The 25,664-nt window shown below is 42.4% G+C and overlaps 2 protein-coding genes across 14 annotated transcripts in view; one reads left to right on the top strand and one right to left on the bottom strand.

Annotated features, from left to right (window-relative positions):
- The window catches only part of LOC308665064 (uncharacterized protein), a 53,797-nt gene that overhangs the window by 19,833 nt on the left and 8,300 nt on the right, over positions 1–25,664 (top strand). For 7 of the 8 annotated variants that reach the window (XM_081322693.1, XM_081322696.1, XM_081322697.1 and 4 more), the window contains one exon: positions 8,689–9,625. The exons of the other annotated variant lie outside the window; for it this stretch is intronic. In XM_081322693.1, coding sequence (XP_081178819.1) covers positions 8,689–8,978 — 290 coding nt within the window. In that variant the 3' untranslated portion in view covers positions 8,979–9,625. Of the gene's footprint in view, positions 1–8,688; positions 9,626–25,664 lie in introns of those variants that run through there. 8 annotated transcript variants of the gene reach the window in all.
- Positions 13,520–25,664, bottom strand: part of HDAC3 (histone deacetylase 3) — a 37,839-nt gene continuing 25,694 nt past the window's right edge. For 3 of the 6 annotated variants that reach the window (XM_081322702.1, XM_081322700.1, XM_081322701.1), the window contains 11 exons: positions 21,823–21,879; positions 21,684–21,739; positions 19,674–19,807; positions 19,425–19,505; positions 19,248–19,321; positions 19,052–19,116; positions 17,339–17,428; positions 17,102–17,160; positions 15,976–16,055; positions 15,565–15,722; positions 13,520–15,337 (listed from right to left, as the gene is read on the bottom strand). In XM_081322702.1, coding sequence (XP_081178828.1) covers positions 15,268–15,337; positions 15,565–15,722; positions 15,976–16,055; positions 17,102–17,160; positions 17,339–17,428; positions 19,052–19,116; positions 19,248–19,321; positions 19,425–19,505; positions 19,674–19,807; positions 21,684–21,739; positions 21,823–21,879 — 924 coding nt within the window. In that variant the 3' untranslated portion in view covers positions 13,520–15,267. Of the gene's footprint in view, positions 15,338–15,564; positions 15,723–15,975; positions 16,056–17,101; positions 17,161–17,338; positions 17,429–19,051; positions 19,117–19,247; positions 19,322–19,424; positions 19,506–19,673; positions 19,808–21,683; positions 21,740–21,822; positions 22,286–22,598; positions 23,342–24,864; positions 25,281–25,664 lie in introns of those variants that run through there. The other 3 variants (XM_081322705.1, XM_081322704.1, XM_081322703.1) reach the window with 3 other exon arrangements.

Raw genomic sequence — 25,664 nt, forward strand, 5'->3', positions numbered from 1 at the left:
GGAGGAAACTGATTATCTCGACCCATACCAATCGGGTTTCAGGCCCGGGCACAGCACGGAGACGGCATTGGTCGCGCTGGTGAATGATCTCTGGTGGGCTCGGGACAGGGGTTGCTCCTCTGTCCTAGTCCTATTAGATCTCTCAGCGGCTTTCGAAACCATCGACCATGGTATCCTTCTGCGGCGTCTCAGGGGGTTGGGAGTGGGAGGCACCGTTTTACGGTGGTTCTCCTATCTCCTGGGCCGCTCGCAGTCGGTGTGGACTGGAGGGCAGAGATCCACCCCGAGGCCTCTCGTTTGTGGAGTTCCTCAGGGGTCGGTTCTCTCTCCTCTCCTGTTCAACATCTACATGAAGCCGCTGGGTGAGATCATTCGTGGTTTCGGGGTGGAGTATCATCAGTACGCTGATGATACCCAACTGTTTTTCTCCACCCCGAACCAACCCAGCGATGCCCTCGCCGTGATGTCCCGTTGCCTGGAGGCGGTCCAGGTCTGGATGGGGAGAAACAGGCTTTGTCTCAATCCTGCCAAGACTGAGTGGCTGTGCATATCGGCATCTTGGGTTAACCAGACTATTCCACCTTTAACGATGGGGGGTGAGGTGTTACCCCCCGTTGATAGGGCTCGCAACTTGGGCGTCCTCCTGGATTCACGGCTCAATTTTGAAGATCATATAGGAGCCGTGACCAGGGGGGCTTTTGCCCAGGTTCGCCTGGTGCACCAGTTGCGACCCTATCTGGACCGAGATGCCCTACGCACAGTCACTCATGCGCTCGTGACCTCCCGTCTAGACTACTGCAACGCTCTCTACATGGGGCTGCCCTTGAGGACCACTCGGAGGCTTCAGCTGGTGCAGAATGCGGCCATGCGAGTTGTGATGGGGGTTTCCCGATACTCCCATGTAACACCTCTACTCCGCGAGCTGCATTGGCTTCCGGTTGCCCTCCGGGTGAGATTCAAGGTGCTGGTGATGACCTATAAAGCCCTGAATGGCTTGGGTCTAGGATATCTGAGGGAACACCTGCTGCCAGCATCAAGCTCCCTTCGTCCAGTGCGCTCCCACAGGGAGGGTCTTCTCAGGGTGCCGCCGATAAAAGACTGTCGGCGGATAACACCCAGGGGAAGGGCCTTCTCTGTGGGTGCGCCTGCCCTCTGGAACCAGGTGCCCGTGGAGCTTAGGACTGCCCCCGACCTTCGCACATTTCGCCGGGACCTGAAGACCTGGCTCTTTGAGCTCTCTGGCCCAGGCTGAGAATTTTTAACTGGGTTTTTTTAATTTTAGGGATAATTTAATCTTTTTTAATTTGTTTTTAACTTTTGTACTGGTTGTTTTAAATACCCTGTAAACCGCCCTGAGTCCTTCGGGAAAGGGCGGTATATAAATCTAAATAAATAAATAAATAAATAAATAAATAAATAAATAAATGTATGCAGCTCATTAAGTGAACATGAGGTATCTCAGGGTGGGGAAGGCCATGGAGGGCCTAGTGATGGAACAGGCCCGCAAGGCCTCCCCAACCCACTAAGATACCTCATGCTTCCCTCTCCCTTTCTGTTGCACTGGACTCACCTGGAAAATATCCATCTCCTCTCTGCCGTGGTTCCTGCTGCTGGCCAGATCTGAGGCCAGGGGACACTTCCATGGTGTTCCTGTGGCCTGATCTGGGCTCCGGAAGCCGTTTCCAGGCCACTGCCGCCTGGACCTGAGGCCGGGGGACACTTCTGTGACATTCCTGTGGCCAAATCAGGGCTCTGGAGGCCTTTTTCAGGCTGCTGCTGAACAGATCTGAGGCCAGGGGACATTTCCGCGCCCCCACCGCAGCTGATTCGGGTTCCAGAGGTCTTTTCCAGGCCACTGCCACCCGTATATACGTGTCTGGAGGACTGTAGAATCATCCCTCGGCCTCAGATCTGGGTGGTAGCGGCCTGAAAAAGGCATCCAAAGCCCTGATCCATCCTTTGGAGGCACGTGGAAGCATCCCCTGGCTTCGGTCCCATAACTTTATTTGTTTCTAAATGTTTGCAGATCTGTTTTTTGATTATGTTTTCCAGTATCTTCCCAAGTATTGATGTTAGGCTGATAGGACTGTAGTTTCCTGAGTCTGTTTTTCCCCCCATTTTTTGAAGATCGGAGCCACATCAGCTCTTTCCCAATCCGCTGGTAGTTCCCCGGTGCTCCAGGATTTTTGAAAGATATGGTACAATGGTTGTGAGATAACATCTGCCAGCTCCTTCAGAACTCTGAGATGTAATCTGTTAGATTTATGTTCATCAAGATCAGACAGGTGTTCTCTTATCATTTTCTTTGTTTATTTTAACTTTTATTTCTAGCCTGTCTTTTTCACAGTTATGTTTTTGGTAGATTGAGCTATAATTTGTTTTTTGCACGTAGACTGATGAGTTACGCAGTTCTGCTTTCTCTCTACTGCCTGTTACTTCCTTGCTGTCTTCTCTCTTTAGTGGACTGACTGTTTCCTTGATTTTTTTCTTGTTATTTATATGTTGAAAGAAACTTTTTTTATTATTTTTGACTTTTGTTGCAAGTCTTTGTTCATTCTGAGCCCTTGCTTTCCTGACTTCTTCTTTGCAGATTCTGACTGTCTGCTGATATTCTGCCTTAGTTATGTCTCCCCCTTTCCATTTTTTGTACTTACCCTTTTTTTCTTTCGCTTTATCAAAGAGATCTTTGTCTTTCACTTTATCAAAGAGATCTTTGTGCAGCCATGCTGGTTTCTTCTTAGATTTCTTGTTTTTCTTTTTCATTGGTATTGTGCTAGATTGGGCTTTTATGATCATATTTTTCAGAGTTTCCCAAGCGCTCTCAAAGTTTGTTACAATCAGCTTTTTTAAAATCTAAGACTCTGGTATCATTATGTTCTATTGCTTGTGTTTGCATTATATTGAATTCCAGCCTGACATGGTCACTCTCACCCAAGGTTCCTGCAGTTTCAACTCCCTCTATCACTTCTCTGTTCCTGAGAATTAAGTCCAGTATAGCTGTCTCTCTATTTCCCTCCTCTACCTTTTAGACAACGAAGTTGTCACCTAGAATCTATTCGATTTCTTATTTGGTGCAGAATTAGCCTTCCAGTTGATGTCAGGGTAGTTGAAGTCCCCCATTACTATTGTAGTGTGTTTCCTACATATATTAGTTAGCAAAAAGTACATCTATTTTTTCTGCTTGATTGGGTGGCCTGTAGTATATACCTATGGCAATGTCATTCTTTTTTTCTTTTATATTGAGCATAAACATTCTAGGTGGTTTTTGTCTTTGGTCTCATACATTTCTGTAACAATATGGTGGTCTTTTACATATAGTGCAACTCCACCTCCTCTTTTATGGGGTCTGGTTTTTTTAACAGTTTGTATTCTTCTATCAGTAGGTTCCAGTCATGGGTTTCATCCCACTAAGTTTCATTAATTCATATTATATCTACCTTCATGTATTAATAATTCAAGTTCACCCTGTTTGTTCCCCAAACTTTGTATATAGGCATTTGAAATCTTTATGTCTGACTCTGGGTATGCTTCCCATGTCTCCTATTTGGTGTTTGAGTTTGTCTTCCTTCCCATCCCTCCTTGCCTTAAGGGTTTTTGCTTGTAATTAGTCCTGGAGATCCTAAAGATTGGTCACCCTCCCCCCTGTTTTAGTTTAAAGCTAAAGTTGAGCCAGGCGTTTTTTGAAAGCATTCTTCCCAGTTTTTGTGAGTGCAGTTTATCCCTTGCCAACATGGGCATAGTGCAGATAATGGTCCAGGAATCCAAAGTTCTTTTGACGACACTAACCCTTTAGCCAGTGGTTCACTTCTAGAATCCTTTGTTCACTTACAGGACGTTGACCTTTTGTTGGCAGTACACATGAAAAAACTACTTGTGTACCTAACTCCTTGAACTTCTTGCCTAGCTGTTCGCAATCACTCGATATTGTTTTCAGGTCCATTTTTGTGTCATTTGTCTCTACATGTAGTAGTAGTAGTAGAAAAGGATAGTAATCTGTGGGTTTTATTATTTTGGTTAGGTTCTGAGGTGGACATGGTCTTTGCAGCATGAGTTTCTTCCCATATAGGATGGATCCTGGCCCCACCTGGCTCTTTCAGGAAACTAGAAATAGAGTCAATAGCTAGGGCACAGGTCGGCAACCTGCGGCTCCGGAGCCGCATGCGGCTCTTTGAGCCGTCTCTTGCGGCTCCCAGCCGCCCGGTGCGCGCGCACCTCTTCCAACGGGCAGTGGTGCGCGCGCACCTCTCCAAATGGAGAGTGGCACCGCCCATTTGGAGAGGTGCACGCGCACCTCCCCGAATGGGCGGAGGTGCGCGCGCACCTCCCCAAACCTTTGGAGAGGTGCGCGCGTACCTCCGCGCGAATGGGCAGCGGTGCCGCTCTTTCAGGAAGCTGCCGCGGCCCGTCTGTGAAGCTGCCGAAAGCGGCAGCTTAGCAGACGGGCCGCGGCAGCTTCCTCAAAGAGCGGCGCCCCTGCCCATTCCGAGAGGTGCGCGCGCACCTCTCCGAACGACCGGAGTTGCGCGCGCACCTCCCCAAACCTTTGGGGAGGTGCGCGCGTACCTCCGCGCGAAGGGGCAGCGGTGCCGCTCTTTGAGGAAGCTGCTGCGGCCCGTCTCTGAAGCTGCCGAAAGCGGCAGCTTAGCAGACGGGCCGCGGCAGCTTCCTCAAAGAGCGGCGCCCCTGCCCATTCCGAGAGGTGCGCGCGCACCTCTCCGAACGACCGGAGTTGCGCGCGCACCTCCGCGCGAAGGGGCAGCGGTGCCGCTCTTTGAGGAAGCTGCCGCTTTCGGCAGCTTCCTCAAAGAGCGGCGCCGCTGCCCCTTCGCACGGAGGTACGCGCGCACCTCCCCAAAGGTTTGGGGAGGTGCGCGCGCAACTCCGGTCGTTCGGAGAGGTGCGCGCGCACCTCTCGGAATGGGCAGGGGCGCCTCTCTTTTTGAGGAAGCTGAGACGGGCCGCGGCAGCTTCCTCAAAGAGCGGCACCGCTGCCCCTTCGCACGGAGGTACGCGCGCACCTCCGGTCGTTCGGAGAGGTGCGCGCGCACCTCTCGGAATGGGCAGGGGCGCCGCTCTTTGAGGAAGCTGCCACGGCCCGTCTGCAAAGCTGCCGAAAGCGGCAGCTTTGCAGACGGGCCGTCGCCGTCGGGCAACCGGGAACCGGTTCCATCTCATTTTTTAAAAAATGGCAGCCGCGTGCGTCCGCGCATGCGCAAAAAACCTTTTTGCGCATGCGCGTGCATGGACACACGCACGCGGCTCCCTCTTTTTTTAATTTGTGATGGAACCGGTTCCCAGTGGCTCTTTTTCTTTTTTAGGTTGCCGACCCCTGAGCTAGGGTGATTAATATTATTTTTAGGGAGCATGTGATGCCATATTTTCTCAATACAGCTATATTAAATCTTTTAAAATGAGTCATTTTAAACAGGGCTGTCAGACAATTATCTGCAATAGGAATCAAAAAACAACTTAAGTGTTACTATTCTTTTCACCACAGTGCAATCTTTAGTTTGAGCTCTCACTTGTGATTGTTTGGGTTCGCTCTTATCTTCCTCCAATTATGCTATAGGCATTTTTTGCTGTGTTTCATTTCTTGGAGTTCTTCAGAAAACCAGGGAGTGCCTGAGATTGACTTACAGCAAGAGGTCACATAGGACCAATCTGATCTGTGTTCCCATCATTTGTACCAATGAAGGAGAATATTTGTAGCTCAGGGTTTAAATGATGGTTCCATGGTGCTCTCTCAGCTTGGTTGTTTTCTTGCAGATGTTTCATTACCCAAACTAGGTAACATCATCAATGCTAGTCCTAGCATTAGTACTGATGATATTACCTAGTTTGGGTAATGAAATGAAAACAACCAAGCTCAGAGAGCACCAAGGACCCCTGAACTCATCAGTGGGCCTAATTTTTGGCAACAAGTAGAGCTGCAGCCTAACCATTCATCAAAGCTTCTACTTCGTCTGGAACCCCAAGCTGTTTTGAGCAGACTGGATTAATAGGTCCTATCTCCCTCTGGGAATAGATGGCACCGGTAAGTTGAAAGGCATCAGCCATTGATTTGGCCATGGTAGTGGTCTGACGGTAACGTCCTCCATACCCAGATCATGTCCCAGCTGTCCCAAGGTAAAAAAACAACAACAACCCAAATCTTTGGTATATGTCAGACTCTGAATTATTTGGATTAATTTCATGATCATCACAGTGCACAAGAACTGAGCTGCCTCAATTTAGTGTCACACACTGTTGAAAACTGTATGCATTTGGCTGTTAAGCATGGACTAAATTCTAAACACATACAAAGCAAGGCAAAAAACAAATAATTTCCTTTCCATACATTGCAGTCAATTTAGTGATACTGTATTTTGATAGAATTAAGCTATAAGCATGATATAAAAAAATCTGTCTTCAAAGATAATATAGTAGTGTAGTATTTAATCAAAGATATAAGTACAGATTAGGTGAGACCTGGCTCAAAAACAGTAACTGTAAGAGGGGCCTTGGAGTCCTAGTGGACGATCACTTGACTATGGGCCAGCAGTGTGCAGCAGCAGCCAAAAAAGCTAATACAATCCTGGGTTGCATAAACAGAGGCATAGTATCAAGATCACACGAAGTATTTATAAAACCCTAATGAGACCACATCTGGAATACTGCAACCAATTTTGGTTACCATACTACAAAAAAGATGTTGAGACCTTGGAAAAAGTTCAGAGAAGAACAACTAAGATGATCCAAGACCTAGAGACTAAAACATTTGAAGAACAGCTGCAGGACTTGGGTTTGGCTAGTCTAAAGAAAAGAAGACATAGGGGTGACATGATAGCAGTGCTCCAGTATTTGAGGGGCTGCCATAAAGTAGAGGGGGTCAAATTATTCTCCAAAGCACCAGAGGGCAGGACAAGAAACAATGGTTGGAAACTGATCAAAGAGAGAAGCAACCTGGAATTAAGGAGAAACTTCCTAACAGTGAGGACAATTAACCAGTGGAACAGCTTGCCTCCAGAAATCGTGGGCGCTCCATCACTGGAGGTTTTTAAGAAGAGACTGGACAGTCACTTGTCTGAGATGGTATAGGTTCTCCTGCTTGAGTGGGGGGCTGGACTAGAAGACCTCCAAGTTCCCTTCCAGCTCTATTCTATTCTTAATGGAGGAGTTTAGTATTTAATGGAGTAGTTTAATATTAAGGTGGCTCAGTGGGTTAGGACGCTGAGCTTGTCGATCAGAAGGTCGGCAGTTTGGCGGGTCGAATCCCGAGTGCCGTGTAACAGAGTGAGCGCCTGTTACTCGTCCCAGCTTCTGCCAACCTAGCAGTTCGAAAGCACGTAAAAATGCAAGTAGAAAAATAGGGACCACTACGGTGGGAAGGTAACAGCGTTCCGTGCGCCTTTGGCGTCTAGTCATGCTGGCCACATGACCACGGAGATGTCTTTGGACAAGCGCTGGCTCTTCGGCTTTGAAACGGAGATAAGCACCGGCCCCTAGAGTCGGAAACGACTAGCACGCATGTGCGGGGGAACCTTTACCTTTTTAACCAATATTATTTAGAGCAAGTGCTTTTGAACTTACATGAGCACAACAGTTCTGCCACTGAATAAAGCAATTACAACTTTTCTTCTGCTTTCTCAATTGGAGTTTGTGTTCTTAAGAGAAAAGTTGTGAATTAGAATTTCTATTTATATCATTCTAGAAATACAGGATATTACTAAAATAACCTGGTGTGCCTTTGTATATTCTCTTCTCCCAGTGCAGCTGCAAAATTAGGTGGGCACACTGGAGAAGGACAATTTCATCATTGTAGAAACGGATGGGTAAAAGGAATCTATTGGAGAAAGAATGGGTGGGGGCAAGATCTGAAAAAGTATTGGCAGATTTAGTCATGTGAGTGGAATCTGAAGAGATGGCAGACTCTGCTGAAGTCTCGAAACTGCTGTAATGAGTATTTTTTTTTAATTTACATTGTGTATATATACTGTACCATGTGGCAAAGTGGTTTAGATTATCTCTTCTGCTCCCTATATTTTGTAGTGTCCATAAAAGGTCATTATAGCAAAATAGAATTAAACTATGATAGTTCAACAAACAACTTGAAACCAGAATTTCAGATCATGAAATAAAAATAAACTAATGGCTAGGAGGGGTAAATTGTAGCTCATCTACTCAAAGGCATGATTTAGCGGTCACCTTTAGCATACAACAGAGATACCATCTTACAATTAGCAGGTGAAAAGGGAGTTAAGTTAGGTTTGCTTGGTCAAAATAAGTCATAAACATGAAACAAACATAGTTGCTAAAGAAATGAGCATGGTATTCTTTTCAAATAATGGAAGCTGACTGAATTTATTGCAAATTATGTGCTCTCTCTCTCTCTCTCTCTCTCTCCTCTCTCTCTCTCTCTCTCTCTATATATATATATATATATATATATATATATATATGTAAATTTTTTTGGTTTGTTAACAAAGAATTAAAGGGAGACTGATATGCATTTCAAACTTATTTGTTTTCGTCAGTCAGCCATATATATATATACCAATGCATTTCTCTCAAATGCTTAACATTTTTAGATCTTAATATAAATCTTTTGCTGCTATCTTAAGAGCTGTGTATCTGAATATTCTAGTGACTTACAGCTTTATTTAACTTTAAATTCTAATTCTGAGCATTTTGAATCCTTCTGCACCCCAGGTATTCTAGAATGGCCATTTTGGACTAAGCTAGTAGTTGTAGCTATTGGTTTCACCGGTGGAATTCTTTTCATGTATGTTCAATGCAAAGTTTATGTACAACTGTGGAAAAGACTTAAAGCTTATAATCGTGTGATATATGTACAGAACTACCCAGATACAAGCAAAAAGAGCAGATTAGAAAAAACAGATACCGAATATTCAAGTATCATTAGAAGCCATCATACAGAGACTACCAGTTCAAATTGCACAGAAACTGAAAATGTGAATGTTAACATTCTTCATATTTGACATGTTTTTTCTTGAAGATTTGGATCAGCATTCTTTACTATTTTCAGATATTTAATCTCAGTTAAAACCGAGTTGGTAGAAATATTTTTCTTTACCAAAACATCAGATTGGAAGATAAATGGAAGAAAGTCTGCTTGAGTGATATATAAATGAAGTTGAACATTATTTTCTCTCCATTTTTAATTAATTTGAGTTTTGGAGTCTTTTTTTTCATCCATCGTTCTTAAATATGTTTTGGTTATGTTAAGAATTAAAGTGTCTTTACTATATGAAACTACTAAATGAGACACAAAGGCAGAAAAAACTTACATGTTTTTACATAAACATTATTATACATACCTCTCTAGTGTACAAGACCCTGTTTACAATTCTTCATGTTGTAAATAGTATGTAGTTCTAGTATTGCTGTAAAGAATTTGCTAAACTGTATCTGTGAACTGTATTACACTCAGGGTAGGGGATATCAAAGCATGAAGCACTTTTAATTGTTTTTATATAACAAATTTGAAACAATCTCAGTTCAGTGTGTTCCTTTGAATTACTGAAACCACATTAATTTGTAGGCCTGACCATTTGCCTTAAAACAAGGTTTGTACTAAAAAGTTCCTCAAATGTTTTTAAGTCTAATAATAAATATTTTCTTGATATTTTGTTTGTTTGCCCTTTTTAAAAATACTGCATATGTTGATTGCACAAACACAAAATAATGACATAAATAGATTAAATATCAGTATTCTCTGTGATATTAGAATAAGCCAATTGAACTGATTTTAATGAAAAATAATTTTAGTGCTGCATTCTCCTAGGATATTTTATATATGTATAGATATACATTCCCATCTTAAAAAAAGGGAAAAAAACCAGACCCAGGAAACTACAGATTAATCAGTCTAACATCAATACCTGGGAAGATCGTGAAAAGATAATCAAAAAACATCTGCGAACAACTAGAAGCAAACAAAATTACAACTGGTAGCCAGCACGGGTTTGCTAAAAACAGATCACACCAAACCAATCTTATTTCATTCTTTGATAAAGTGACTAAATTAGTAGACCAGCGAAACGCTGTGGACATAGTATACTTAGATTTCAGTAAGGCATTTGACAAAGTAGACCACAACCTGCTGCTTGGTAAGCTAGAAAAAGGTGGGATAGACAACAACACCATCAGATGGATCTGTAGCTGGCTGACAAACCATATTCAGCGAGTAGTCCTCAGTGGTACTACTTCCACATGGAGAGAAGTAAGCAGTGGGGTACCACAAGGCGCCATCTTAAGTCCAGTACTCTTTAGTATCTTCATAAATGACTCAGATGAGGGAATAAAAGGGGATCTCATCAAATCTGCAGATGACACTAAATACCCAACACCCCAGAGGACAAGCTCAGAATCCAAACAGATCTTGACAAACTCAAACAATGGGCTCTATCCAACAAAATGAATTTTAATGTGGAGAAAAGCAAAGTTTTACATTTAGGCAGGAAAAATCAAAGGTATAAGTACCTTTGGCTCAAAAATAGTAACTGTGAGGGGGACCTTGGAGTCCTAGTGGACGATCACTTGACTATGAGCCAGCAATGTGCAGCAGCAGCCAAAAAAGCTAATATAATCTTGGGTTGCATAAATGGGCATAGAATAAAGATCACGTGAAATATTAGTAAAGGTAAAGGTAAAGGTTCCCCCGCACATGCGTGCTAGTCGTTTCCGACTCTAGGGGCCGGTGCTCATCTCCGTTTCAAAGCCGAAGAGCCAGCGCTTGTCCGAGGACGTCTCCGTGGTCATGTGGCCGGCATGACTAGACGCCAAAGGCGCACGGAACGCTGTTACCTTCCCACCGGAGTGGTCCCTATTTTTCTACTTGCATTTTGACGTGCTTTCGAACTGCTAGGTTGGCAGAAGCTGGGACGAGTAACAGGCGCTCACTCTGTTACGCGGCACTCGGGATTTGACCCGCCAAACTGCCGACCTTCCGATCGACAAGCTCAGCGTCCTAACCCACTGAGCCACCGCTTAGTGGGTTAGTACCGCTTTATAAAACCCTAGTAAGACCACACCTGGAATACTGCAACCGATTTTGGTCACCATGCTACAAAACAGATTTTGAGACTTTGGAAAAAGTTCAGAGAAGAGCAACCAAAATGATCAAAGGCCTGGAGACTAAAACATGAAGAATGGCTGCAGGACTTGGGTTTGGCTAGTCCAGTGATAGTGAACCTTTTAGAGACCTTGTGCCCAAACTGCAACCCCAAACCCACTTATTTATTGCTGGATGCCAGGTAGGATGTGGCCCACTGGGTGGGCGTGGCTGTGGTGGTCATGGCAGACTGGGAGGGTGTGGCCAAAGTGGGTGTAGTCACCTCGATGTTGCTCGTGGGGAGGGATGCCTGTAGGGGCTGGGCAGGGTTGGGGGGGATCCAGGGGGTCTCTGGCAGATGGGGCGGTGGGCAGGAGGCTTGTCCTGCGGGGTGAGGGGAGGTAGGGCGGGGGTGCCATTGCCGCGGGGCAAGGCGAGGCGGGCCAGGGCTGCTGCTGCCTGACACCATCGGCCCCTGCACACAGAGGCCAGCAAGCGCATGGGGGCCGATGGTGTCAGTCAGCAACCACAGCCTGCCAGCTCCTTGACCGGCACGCACTGGGGCTCCGCAGCCCACCGCCAGCAGTTCAGAGAAGCCGCCTCTGAGCTGGACAGCTGGCCGACAGCTGAGGAGGCGATGCAGTGGGTCGTGCCTGGGAAAGCATGCGAGGCCAGGAGGGACAAGACAGGGGGGAGGGAAACCAGCCATGCCGGGATGCATCTGGCCACATGGGACCTTGGGCAGCTGGTTGAAGAGGGACGGTTGCCATCTCCGGGGCATGGCACGCGTGCCTACAGAGGGCTCTGAGTGCTGCCTCTGGCACGCGTGCCATAGGTTCACCATCACTGGACTACTCTAAAGAAAAGAAGAAATAGGGGTGACATGATAGCAGTATTCTAATATTTGAGGGGCTGCCACAAAGAAGAGGGTCAAATTATACTCCAAAGGATCAGAGGGTAGGACAAGAAACCATAGTTGGACACTGACCAAAGAGAGAAGCAACCTGGAATTAAGGAGAAACTTTCTGACAGTGAGGATAATTAGAAACAGCTTGCCTTCAGAAATCACGGGTGCTCCATCACTCTTTAAGAAGAGACTAGACAGTCACTTATCTGAAATGAGCAATCAGGTTGTTTAACATCAGGAAACTTTAACTTAGGGCACCTTAAAAAGAACACAGTGCTGTGTGCAGCTCAGACATCATGCTCCTCTTTAAAGCTTTTGAAAGTGGACCTTTAAGGGTAAAGTGAAGTAATCCTGCAGCCTTGCCTCAGTCTGCTGTGGAGCTCCTCCCTATCTTCTCGCATATGAGGCTATGGAAAAACGCTGGCCTTCTCTTGCAGTGGTTTCTGAGGGAAACTCCGAAGCTGAGTGCCAGGTTTTGCAATCATGGCAGGGAACAAAGTCACAGTCAGTGCAATTTTAGATTTATGATGTATCTCAGTAGCTATTAAATACAGGTAGTCCTCGACTTACGAATGTAATAGAGCCTGCCAATTACATTCCTAACCTGAGGAATTTGTTAAATCGTAAATCCCTGATTTACTTATTGCATTCGCTAATCGAATGTCAAATTGATAAGTGCACATGAGGTATGTCAAGGTGAGGAAGACCACGGAGCCTAGTGCTTCCAACCACCCAAGGTCGTCCCCGCCCCACTGAGATATTTCATGCTCCCCCCGCCCCATCCTGCTCCACGAGGTTTCCATAGGGCATAGGCACTGGGCCTGTGGAGACTCACCTTTTGAAGATCTCGATGATCAAGGGAGTGGTGTCCTCTCCAACCTCTGCTGCGGTTTCTTTGCCTGCATCCTTGCAGGCTCCGGTCGTCTTTGCAAAAAGCTTTTGGCGCAAAGAAAGAAGCCCGACCTCCGTTCTTGGTGGCAAAAGCTTTTTGCAAAGACAACTGGAGCCTGCAGGGACACAATCTATCACCCCTGCAGGCTTCGGCAAGGAAATGGCAAAGACGGAAGGCTTGAAACAGCGAAGCCTCCTGCCCATTTGCAAAGCTTTTTGGCGCAGATCTTGTTCAGGCTCCTTTTGCAGAGAGCGGAGGCCTGAAGTAGCGCAAGATCATGCGAGATCAGTAGCAAATTCTCTCCGAATGCATGGAAGTCCTGAAGCACCAAAGCAGGCAAAGAAACCGTGGCAGAGATGCTGGAGAGGAGACAGTCCGCTAGATCTTTGCAAGATGAGTCTCCAGAGGCCCAGTGCCAGTGGAGATCCAGCTGGGAGGGGTGGGGGAGGAATAGGCAGGGCAAATGTTGCAGTGCCTCTGCGGTCGTTCATAAGGGTGAACAACTGCTGTGGTGCTGCAACATTCATAACCTTGGGACCGTCATAAGTACTTTGGGGGATGATGTTGTAACTTTAAATGGTCACTAAGTGAGCTATCGTAACTCAAGGATTACTGTATGAACTTTTAAGCCATGTTGTGACAAACCGGGAATGAACAAAAGAGAAGATAAGAAATATTGTGTTTAATATTTTAAGTCCACAGGTAAAAAAACAAGAGAAGAGCGATTGCCTGTCATTTTAGCTGCAAAGAACTGATTAAAGTGTTGGCAACTATCTTCAGCACATGTAGTTTAATTAAGTCCACATTAGATGAGGAGGAATTAAAGTTGGGAAATCTCTTTCCATTTCAGCCCCCTCAAATACTTCAGATATCAGGACAAAGTTGAATAGGGCAAAATATTTCTGTTTAAAGTATCGTTATAATTTCTTTCTTTTAGAATTCAAGTACGAATAATACCTAAACTCAAAATACAGTACTTTTAGGAATTAACACATAGCAAAAGATGGATACACTGAAAAATATTCATTTTTGGTCTGGGACTCTTCCCTTTAATAATACTCCTTCACTGAAGCAAAAACAGACGTATATCCAATAAGCTACAGACATCTGCTATAGAGCATAAAGTCACCAAAAACCTGCCAAATTAATTTCTCAATTGGCATGTTGCCATGCAATACATAGCATCTCCAAGCAGGACTAAAAGATAATTTTTAAAAGAATCCACATGATTGGAGTGCTAAATACATGTCTTTTCCACTTCTAGTATAGTTAAGCAAAATATCCATCAACATTCATCTGATCTCTGTTTATAATTCCCATTCATATAGAAGCTGAAAATGTGTCCATGTAGGTGGCTACGACCAAGACAAACTTTGCGATAAAAGGTAGAGGACATCGAGAGTCAAGAGGACTTAGGGATAGCTCTGCTGTTTCTGGCTCCAGACTCTATTAGATATGTTATTGCTCTCATCAGTTCTCTTAGCCAGTTGGAGTCAGCAAACCACCAGAAAGCATTTTCACTCGCACAGTGCCATGCAGTTCCATTGGCCGTCCTGTACGGCAAGTATAAAAAAATACCATTGGCTGAAAGACTCTGCTCCTGTGGCTCAGGAGAGGTGGAGACTATTGGACACATACTCCTTCAATGCTCTTTCTATAGAGATATTCAGGGGAAAAAACCCATGTCCTCCCAATATTCGATAGGTATCCTGGCTATTCCGACACTACTTATCTCCAGTGGCTGCTTAAGGAGGAACAGGCTGTGATCACGGCACAGGTGGCTAGATTCTGCACAGTAGCACTGGAGATTTGTCGGAAACATAAATAGGATAAATAGTATTTTTAGATTTTTTTTAATAACTTTTAAAAATTAATTTTATTATAAGTTTTCTTATTCATCATTAGATCATGCTCAGTGCATTTTTATATATGTATGTATGCAAGTAGCCTACAACTGGATATTTTACTATTTCTGGCCATATAGCTGCAATAAACTGATATATGTCCACGTAGGCGAGCTTTTTACAGCAGATTTCTAATTAGGTCCTTCAGGAAAATCAAAGAAAAATGCTTCAAAATACAATACAAATCCTGTCCTTTTTTGAACAGCAGCAGCCTTGTGAAGAGTGATGGTCGTTGCAGAATGAGAATTGAAGAGGGTCACCAAGCAACAAAGCATACATACATGAACCTGAAGTAATGAATGTTTATTCCCACAATTAATGGCTGAAGATCAGGTCAACTGGCAACCCTCATTGCCTTCTGTGCTCAAATAATTCAATCATTTACCAGTCCTGCTGATATCATTTCAGAAAATGGGTAGAAAAAGCAGTCTTTCTGCTGGAACCTATTGCTTCCTTAAGAGTCTTATCATCCAGACAATTTCACATAGTGTAAATTTATAGGATTCCGGCCTCATATTTCAACATCACTTTCTTTATCATTATCATGGTCACCATCGTAGAACTCATTTGAAGCTTCTGGCCTGCAAGATATAATATAGCAATTAAGGATAAATATGGAATCTGCAGTGCTTACTAAAAAAAATGCAACAAACACACGGCTCTGAAAAGGAACACTGTGGATATTAAACAGATCATATCAAAGAGTCCCAATCAATGCATACTGATTTCCAGGAGGTAACTCGAGTTTCTCTTGAGTAACAGATTAAAATACATGGTTTTTATTTGAGGGACAAATATAAAAACATGCCTGCTGTAATTATCTTCTGAACCTCTCTCTTCTGGATCAGGCTCATCTGTGCGATCATAGCTCAGAAGATCAGAAGGGACATCATGGATCTGGACACTAGGTGCATGATTCAGCATCTTCAAATTCTCAAATATTGTCTGGCGTATTTGATCTAAGTACTTCACAAAAAACAGAAAATATAGCAAAATCCTATCAAGCCAATCACTTCAGCAAAGATTATGAAATTCCTGCCATTTTTGCTGCCATCAAAGTTAAGCATAGTAACAAAATTAATCTACTATGAGGAATGGGCTTTAGTAAACAGAAGCACTAATAATACATCTTTTGAAACTAATAATTAAAGGAGGTATTATGGGAAAGGAGGCAAATAAAGGAAAGGGCCAAGTTGTCCATCTAGCAGGATATACTCACCTGCCTTGAGTTCTGATTTTCAATTCTAGTGCTGACATCAGGGTGGAGAGTAAAGTCTGGAGCAAAGTATTCAAAGTATTCTTTATGAATAAAAAAAGAGAAAGGCAAAAGTTATTATAATAGTAGAACTGCAATACAGCAGTTAAAACCAAGGTGTGTGTGTGTGTGTGTGTGTGTGAGAGAGAGAGAGAGAGAGAGAGAGAGAGAGAGAGAGAGAGAGAGAGAGAGAGAGAGAGAGAGAGAGAGAGAGAGAGAGAGAGAGAGAAATCCATATATAGCACACATCAAAGCATAGCAAATGAAGAGACAGTTATTTCTCTGAGGAAATAATACAATCTTAACTTTTTCTCTCTTTTCACTGAGACATGTAATTTATTATGACCTTTTATATCATAAAGTGTAAACCCACAGACTATCTTCTGTCTTGGACAGAAGGTTGGATTAGAAGACCTCGAAGGTCCCTTCCAGCCCTATGATTTTATCAGCTAAAATCTCCTCATAACTGGCTACTCTACAATTAAGAGGGAAAAAAACCCATCAGTTTTCCCTGATATTTTTTATTCTTAGTGTCAGCTGCATATCTTGCTTCATCCAGCATATTAACATGCAGCTTTTTTCTAACTAAAGTCTAAAAAATAAAAGCAGCCCTTTAACACAGGCCCAGAAATTGCTTAGAAATCAGCAAAAGACAGTACATTGTTGTTAAAACTTTTGTTTTGTTAAAGATTTACTGATGTTCCTAAGTTGACTTTTAAGGCAACTCTGGCTATGCTATTTCAGTACACTATCCAAACATTCTGCTTTAATGAACTAATATTTCATAAATATAATAAACCAATAAAGTAGTTTGGGGAAATTACATTAAACATAGTATGGAGGAGGATTTTCTTTTTTACATTTCTCAGTTGTATTATGAAATTGTTCACCTTTAAAATGATGGTAAATGAGACATTATTATAACTGCATATTATGCACAAAGTATAAACTACTGCACAAAGATAGAAAAGTTACTGTGTTATAGACTAAAATATAGTAAGATTTATGGTATAATATTGTTTATATATCTGGCTAAGGAAAGGTTAAACAAATGATTGTTTATATTTTAACACAGAACAACCTGACTTACCACTATACGGAAGTTCCTCACTAATTGCTTCATCTACAAGCAATGATGTTTCATAAGTCCTGAAAGGAAAAGCAGACCATTTCTATGAAGGCCACGTATCTATGACACTTACTTACTTCTTTATTACATTTATTAGCCGCCCATCTTACCATAAGGTAGCTCTGGGCAGCTTACAGTAACTTACAGCCATGAAAGATAGCTATCCCCAGCCTATCACAAGACTCTTACAAGACTCACCAGCATCGGGCCACATTGCGAACTGTATAGCCACCGCCTCCTAATACCAGAAGGGGAATGTTGAAACTTTTTACATATTCCACGCACTCCCTAGAATCCAAGGTTAGAATGTTTATATTGGCACATACTTGGCATACACACATAAATAAAAATTGTGTGTGTGTGAGAGAGAGTGAATCTTCCAAATTACTGCAAATGACTGCTATTAAAATGATCTCAAAGTCGTTATCAAACCTATTTTGCTGAAGCTGGGGAGTTGCTAAGCTATTAGGAGATTGCCAAGATCCCCCTCCCCAAACATTTGAACAAGGACCTTATTAACGTCAGGAAAATCCATTCGGGACTGTGCAGAAGAAAACAAAATGGCAATCACAGTTATTGAAGAGATAGACTTCAATTGTGGTGTCTCCAGTGACATCATTGTGGAGAGCCCTGGCAGCATATGACAACACAAGAGTTTTGAAAATATACATAGTTTGTGAATAAATTACACCTTCTCTTAATTTGTTACTGAGGAAAACAGAACATGGTCAGCTGAAAATCAAGCAAATAACATTTAGTGTAACGTAAAAACCCAGCCATTTTGCAGCCTAGCCTTAGAAAGGGAACCTGCTAAAAAAAAAGACTGACAATATTTCCCAATCAAGAAGAAATGTTAAAAGCTGCTATTTGACAACTCATTTCCAGATCAGCACTTCTGACACCATACTATTACGTTGGTAATATAAAATATCTCTTGGTATCTTAAACACCATAATTTCAGACTGCAACTGTCAAGGGCAAAAAAAGAAAAGATGTGCGACTGGATCTTCCAAAGTTTTGCTTGTGGCATTTGGAGTTTCATGTTTGATTAGAACAACTTTTTTTCCCCAATATGCACACACCATACAAATTCCTATTTAGCCTGCAACAGGAAAACTAAAAGCACAGTACAGTGTATATATTTTTCCCCACTGAGGTGCAAATAAGAGCTCTGCAGTGGTTTGGAATTGAAGGGGAAAAGATTACGCAGACTGCCCAGAAGCACTCCACTGCCTCTGCTGCCATTGTTTGAAGAGCCTTGGTGGAGCAGTGGGCTAATGCCTCCTTAAGTAACACCAGCTGCCTGCAATTAGTGCAGGTTCGAGTCCCACCACGCTCAAGGTTGACTCAGCCTTCCATCCTTCTGAGGTAGGTAAAATGAGGACCCAGATTGTTGGGGGCAATTAAGCTGACTTTGTAATAATGCCGCTTGGGGTGTGTGTGAAAGCCCTAATAAGCAGGCATATACATAGAATGAAGGCTACTGCTAAGCTTGTAAGCCTCCCTGAGTCTTTGGAGAAGGGCGGGATATAAATGGGATTAAAAAAAAAAAGAAGCTGTGCTTTTTCCTATACTCAAAGATGCAAATGGAGATTTAAGGAGACGCCCAAAGAAGATCTAAATCACCTTTCCCCCTTCCAATCCTGATTGCTACAAGTCAGCTCAATGGAAGATATACTTAAATACGATTGAAATAGCAGTACAAATACGTGTCTTTTTTTCCTGCAGGATGTTTGGCAGCAGTTTTGGAAGTGTTTTATAATAGAAAAGGGGTACAGGAGAATTTGGGAGGGGTCTTAATGCCTAAAAACCAGAACTTCAACAACATTAAAAGGAGAAAAAAAGCAGAGTCCTACCCTTACTAGCCTAATTTCCCATTTAATTTTTGATGGGTTATTAGATGGGACTTACCCGTGTCCTCTTATACTGAGGTTAAAGCAGCCCAGGCGATCACAGCCTAAGGAGTCAGCACCACACTTAAGGGGGTGAGGGTGAGAAATAAAAATGAGGAATAAAGACAATTGAAATTTCCCAGCAAAACCACCCATCATTATTGTAGCCCCTCTTGTAATCCGCACCACAAGCAATGGCCATCAAAAATGCTCACCTGCAACACTATGCAAGTTGGCTGATAGAATTCCACCACTTGATTAATGACTGGCTGGAAGAGGTGCTTATAGCCTTCCAAACAAAAAACACAAAGAAACCACTGCTCTAATTTCTTCTGCTGAAATATGGATTGAAGAGGGATAATATAACAAGGCCCAGTGGAAGACTCACTCACTTTGGTCATCAATGCCATCCCGCAAAGGTACATTGAGACAGTAATAGCGGCCACTCTCAGCTCCAACTTCATACATGTCGCCTATATGACAGGATAGAATTCAAATAAGGGCACATATTCGAAAAGGTAATATCAATTTCCCATCAATGTTGTGACACAGAATTTCAAATTCTTTCACATACTTAATTAACTGGCTAATAAGAGTTCTGATTCTTAAAAGCTGACAAAGAACAGTAAAAGATTTTGTACCTGTGCCAGGGAAAAAATAATTCCCGTATTTGTGAAAAGATACTGTCATGACACGGTCTGTCAAGTAAAAAGCTTCCTGCACACCATCTCCATGATGGATGTCTATATCAATGTAAAGCACACGTGGGTGGTACCTATCAGAGAAAAAAAATCTTTTCTGTGGGAAAAACAGTATCTCCTAACATCGGTAAATCTTAACAAGTCTCATGTATGAAAAATCACCACCCGAGTTCAGGTGCTTGGCAACCTGTTCATATTCAGACTGGTTGCCAAGAGCCCTGAAATCATACGTTTGCCATTTGCAATCTCTGCTAGCTTCCCCAGTAAGTCAATGGGGAAGCCAGCAGGGAAGTTTGCATGTTGCTGTTGCTCAGCCTGCCACAAAGCTGAGATTCCCTCTTGGCTGGCAGCAATTTGAGAAAAAAAAAAGGCCGCTTGCCAGGAGAGAACCATGTGGAGCTGAATTTTCCCCCACCCTGCCCTGCAAGGCAGCTCTTTGAGAACAAAAGGGTTGCTTGTGGAGGGGAACTTTTCCAGCAGGCTACAGAAATGGAGATTGGATCCCGAAGATCTGAGCTCCCTTCCTGGAAAAGTTCCCTTCCAAGCACGGAGGATAGGGGGAGTCCTCTGGCAGGCTGCAGAAGGAGAGGTCAGATCTGAACATCTGAAGTTTCTGCAGCCCAGAAGGAGTTTCCCTTCTGCACCCAGACAGGAGCTGAATTCAACAGGCAATTCTTTCGCTCCCTCTGCTTAATGATCAGGGAGACTGCTTAACTACTACAACCAGGAGGGCTGAGATTCTGTTTGTTAATCAAAGCAATTCATATGGGCCCCTTTCGCTCAATAAGGAAGATTTTGGTTCCAACTGTGGTTGTACGTTGGGGACTACCGTAAAGAATCCTTCCCCTGGGAAAGCGAACTTTTTAATTTTATTTCTAAGACATGATTGAAATAAGCAATTTTAGAAATTGAACTCTAGAGGGAACTAAAGTTTTTAATTAAAGGAGAAGAATACATAAACCTAATTAACAGCTACAGAATTATACAAATCATTGTAACATTGGAAATACTGATGGGCACTTTTGAAAAATGGAATCAGAAGTTAATATCAACAATGTCAATAACGAGGCTGGTTTTATAGACAGACTGTGTCAAAAGATGATGTTGAAGAAACAGCAAGAAAAGGAATAAATTTTATCCGACAAGACAGAGACAGAATTGACACTAAAAGTGGATCTACTAATGGCAGGTTACAAGAATGATATGGAAAAGGATATCTCATTAGACATGAAAAAGGAATCAGTTAATGTTTTAAAAATCAAAAGTGAATTACAAATAATAAATTGGATTTACAAAAAAGATCTGTTAAAGGTTGGATGAAAACTGTTAGAACAGGCAAAAAAAAAAGAAAATAAATGAAATTCTACAACATTACTGGAATGGATTAAAGATTAAGATTGTTAGAAGTAAAAGGAAGGAATATAAAATTGGTTTATTTCAATAAGGTTAAGTGTCACAGCAGCTTATCCCCAGACAACTGAGGAACAACTTTCTGACAACTCTTAATGGACTTTTGCTGACAGCAGGACTGAAATTATGATGCTTTATTGTTTACAGGTAAGAGATGGGTCATGGAATGGGGACAAAATTAGTTATAAATTAGAGAACGTGAAAAGTTACCAAAACTGTTAAAAATTGTTACGATCAAAGTTGGACGTCGCTTCTTTATTTATTTCTTTTCTCTTTCATTACCATAATCTTATCTTTTTTTCTCTCTACTTTTTTCTTTGCGCTTTTTTACTCTTTTTATTTGCCTTTCTTTCTTTTAGTTTATGATGAACTCTGGAGTGAGTTTTCCAGCCTTTTGTAAATGATTGGCCATTTTTAATTTGTGGCACCTGGAAAGAGGTCTCACATACCTAGATCTATACCTAGAATCCCAGGGAAGACACTGTGATAAGAGAACACTTTGTACCGTGGTGAATTATTCATGCAAACAAGAATACTTACTTGAGAAGCTCCAAAATGCCAATCACGATGTCATTCACGTAACAAAACCCAGAAGCCTAGAGAATGAAAATAAAGAAATTATGTCACTTAAAAGGGAACATTGTGCTTTCCTAATAAATAAAGCAGTCTTGACCATTACCTCAAACTTCTTGGCATGATGCAGGCCTCCAGCCCAATTAATTGCAATATCACAAATCTAAGAAAGGAAGAGAAATATTAACTTTGAAAAAAAGAATTATCACAAAATGAAATATCTAATAAAATATCCCTAAAAGCTATACCTTAAATTATTTCACTAGTCTGTATTATCCGCTTTTAATAAACTGCATTAGAAACATTGAATCATAGGCCTAAAAGGAACCTTAGGGGTCTTCTAGTCCAACCCCTGTCCAAGGCAAGAGACCTTATACCATCTTTCTTGCTCTTCTCTGTACTTTTAGTAGGGGTTTCAGAATCTTTTTTATATTCTGATGATCAGAACTGGAAGCAATTCTTGACTTATGACCACAATTGAGTCCAAAATGTCTGTTGCTAAGTAATGCAGCTGTTAAGTGAATTATGCCTCATTTTACAACCTTTTGCCATAGTTGTTAAGCAACTCGCTGCTATTATTTTATTTATTTATTTTTTATTTTAATTCCATTTATATCCCGCCCTTCTCCGAAGACTCAGGGCGGCTTACAAGCTTAGCAGTAGCCTTCATTCTATGTATATGCCTGCTTATTAGGGCTTTCACACACACCCCAAGCGGCATTATTACAAAGTCAGCTTAATTGCCCCCAACAATCTGGGTCCTCATTTTACCTACCTCGGAAGGATGGAAGGCTGAGTCAACCTTGAGCCTGGTGGGATGCGAACCTGCACTAATTGCAGGCAGCTGGTGTTACTTAAGGAGGCATTAGCCCACTGCTCCACCAAGGCTTATTAAGTGAATCATACTGTAGCTCAGCAAATCTGGCTTCCCCCATTGACTTTGCTTGTCAGAAACCGGCTGGGAAGATAACAAATGGTGATCACAAGACTGCAGGACAATGCAACTGTCATAAATACATGCCAGTTACCAAGCACCTGAATTTAGATCCCATGACCATGGGGATGCTGCAATAGTGGTAAGTGTGAAAACCGGTCATAAGTCACATTTTTCAATTCAATTGTTAACTCCCTCTATACCAAGTGCAACATACAGTGGTGTTACCATTTCCTATGATAAGTTTTGATGCTATCCCTGTTGATGCAGCCTAGGTCTGCATTGGCTTTTTTGGCAATTGCAGCATACCTCTGGCTCATAGTTAAGTGGTGATCCACTAGGATACCTAGATCTTTCTCACAGTTAATATATTTGAGCCAGGTCCTGCCTATTCTATTTGGTGCATTTGTTTTTTCTTGCTTAAGTTCAAGACCTTACTTTTCTCACCACTGAACTGTATGTTGCTGGATAGGGCTCAATGCTCAAGTCTGTCAAAGATCCTTCTGAATCTTGAGTGTATCTTCCACAGTGTTAATAATTTCCCCCAGCTTGGTGTTGTTTGAACATTTGATGAGCTCTCCTATCCTCTCATCTTGATCATTTATGAAGAAGCTGAAGAGCACTGGCCCAAAAACAGAAACTTGTGGCACCCACTACATGCCTCCCTCCATGTAGATGTAGTTCCAGGACTACGTATTGAGTGTGGATGGTCAGCCAGTTGTGAATCCATCTGATGGAGGTACTGTCCATCCCATACTGTTCTATCTTACCAATAAGTAACCTGTTGTCTACTTCGTCAAATGCCTTACTGAGATCTAAGTATACCATCTCCATAGCATTTCCTTGATCCACGAATTTAGTCATTTTATCAAAGAAGGCAATAGGTTTTTCTTGGCACAAACTATTTTTAACAACAAACCCATGCTGACTTCTAGTAATCGTCCTGTTTTTAGGTGCTCACAAAGCTGCTGCTTAATTATCTTTTCCAAGATTTTCTCAGGTACTGATGTCAAGCTGATTGGTCTATAATTTCCTAGTGCCACCTTTTTTTCCTTTTTGAAAATTGGAACCACATCAGCTCTTTTCCAGTCTTCTGGGTGTTCCTCCATGCTTTAGAAGCTCTGAAAAAATTTGATCAGTAGTTCTGAGATTATATCTGCCAGTAACTTCAAAATGCCAAGATGTAAACCATCTGGCCCTTACACTTTGAACTCATCTAAAGTGGATAGGTGTTCTCTTACTAATTTTTTTGTTATTTTTACCTGCATTCCTGTTGTGTCTCCCATGGTGCTGCTTTTGATAGGCTGGGCCATTTTTTTTCCTTTGCATGAAAAGAAGGAATCAAGCAATTCCACTTTGTCTATGCTGCCTGTCACCTTCTTGCCATCTTCCCCCATTAATGGACTGAACACTTCCTTGACTTTCTTATTATATTGAAGTAAGTATAGGTGACCCTCTACGTCTACTTCTAGATAACAAAGATGGCAGCTAGGCACATCGGGAACCTTTCTAATCTCCTACTTGCTGCAGGGTTTGTCTCCCAGTTGATATCAGTCTCCTATTACTACAATGGTGTGTTCCTATAAACCTTCACTAACTGGTGGAGCCTTGGTGGAGCAGTGGGCTAATGCCTCCTTAAGTAACACCAGCTGCCTGCAATTAGTGCAGGTTCGAGTCCCACCAGGCTCAAGGTTGACTCAGCCTTCCATCCTTCCGAGGTAGGTAAAATGAGGACCCAGATTGTTGGGGGCAATTAAGCTGACTTTGTAATAATGCCGCTTGGGGGGGGGGGGCGAAAGCCCTAATAAGCAGGCATATACATAGAATGAAGGCTATTGCTAAGCACATTGATTTGTGCTTCTTAGATTGTAAGCCGCCCTGAGTCTTGTGAGAAGGGCGGGATATAAATGGGATTAAAAAAAAAAGAATAGCAAAAAGTTCACCTATTTCTTTGCTTGGTTGGGCAGATTGTAGCATAAACCTGTAGCAATATCATTTATTTTTCCTCTAATATCCACTCGAATACATTTAAGAAGACTTTCATCCTTGGTACTATGCAGTATTTCTGCGGAAGTGTATCAACGACTTAGATATAGTGCAACTACTACTCTCTCATGGAGTTTGTTTCTTTTGAACAATTTATATACTTCAAGCCTCATGTTCCAATCATGGGTTCCATCAAATCAAGTTTCAGTAACAGCAACAATATCGTACCTGCCCTCAACTACTGGAACTTCAAGTTCTCCCTGTTTGTTTCCAGTAGTTTGAACATTAGCCCATAGGCACCTGAGCCCTTTATGGCTGACACTGCATTTGCTTCCTATGTCTCCTGTTTCATATGTTTCCCCTCCTTCCTCACTGTCTCATTTGCTGTCTTGGGATTTATGTTTTTGGTTTAGTCTTAAAAGATTGGTCACTTCCCTTCCATTTTTAGTTTAAAGCCCTTCAGATAAGACGAGCCCATTGTTTTCCAAACACATTCTTCCAGGCCTTGTGAAGTGTGCTCTATCTCTTGCTAGAAGTCCTTTTTGTAGGCAATGTAAACCACGCTCCAGAAATCCAAAGTCCTTTTACTTCTAAAATCCTCCGCTCCCTCATTGGATGTTGACCTTTGAAAGGAATTATAGAAAACAAAATTGCCTATGCCCCCAATTGTTTTGCTTTCCTGCCTAGTTGCTTGTAATCCCTAGATATTTTTTTCTAGGCTCTTTAGTTTAATCATTCATCCCAAACTGAAAGGGTAGAAATGGATAGCATTCAGTGGGCTTGATTACTTTGGTAAGCTTCTCTGACACATCTTTGATCTTATCTGGTCTAGTTACTACTGATTCTGTTGCTCTGAGAAGTGAGTCACCAATCACAAACACCTGTCTTTTTTTCTTTGGGGGAGTCTGAGCTACTGGAACACTTGAGTGAGACCTTTCTCCCAATGTTTGCATGTTTTCCTCCAGGGGAAGGTTATCAAATTGTTTGGCTCCAGTGGTTGTGAGGTCAATCTTCTTGTTTGTTTGTTT

This window comes from Vipera berus, assembly GCF_964194415.1.
Source record: "Vipera berus genome assembly, chromosome: 3".
In the NCBI taxonomy this organism is placed as follows: Eukaryota; Metazoa; Chordata; class Lepidosauria; order Squamata; family Viperidae; genus Vipera; species Vipera berus.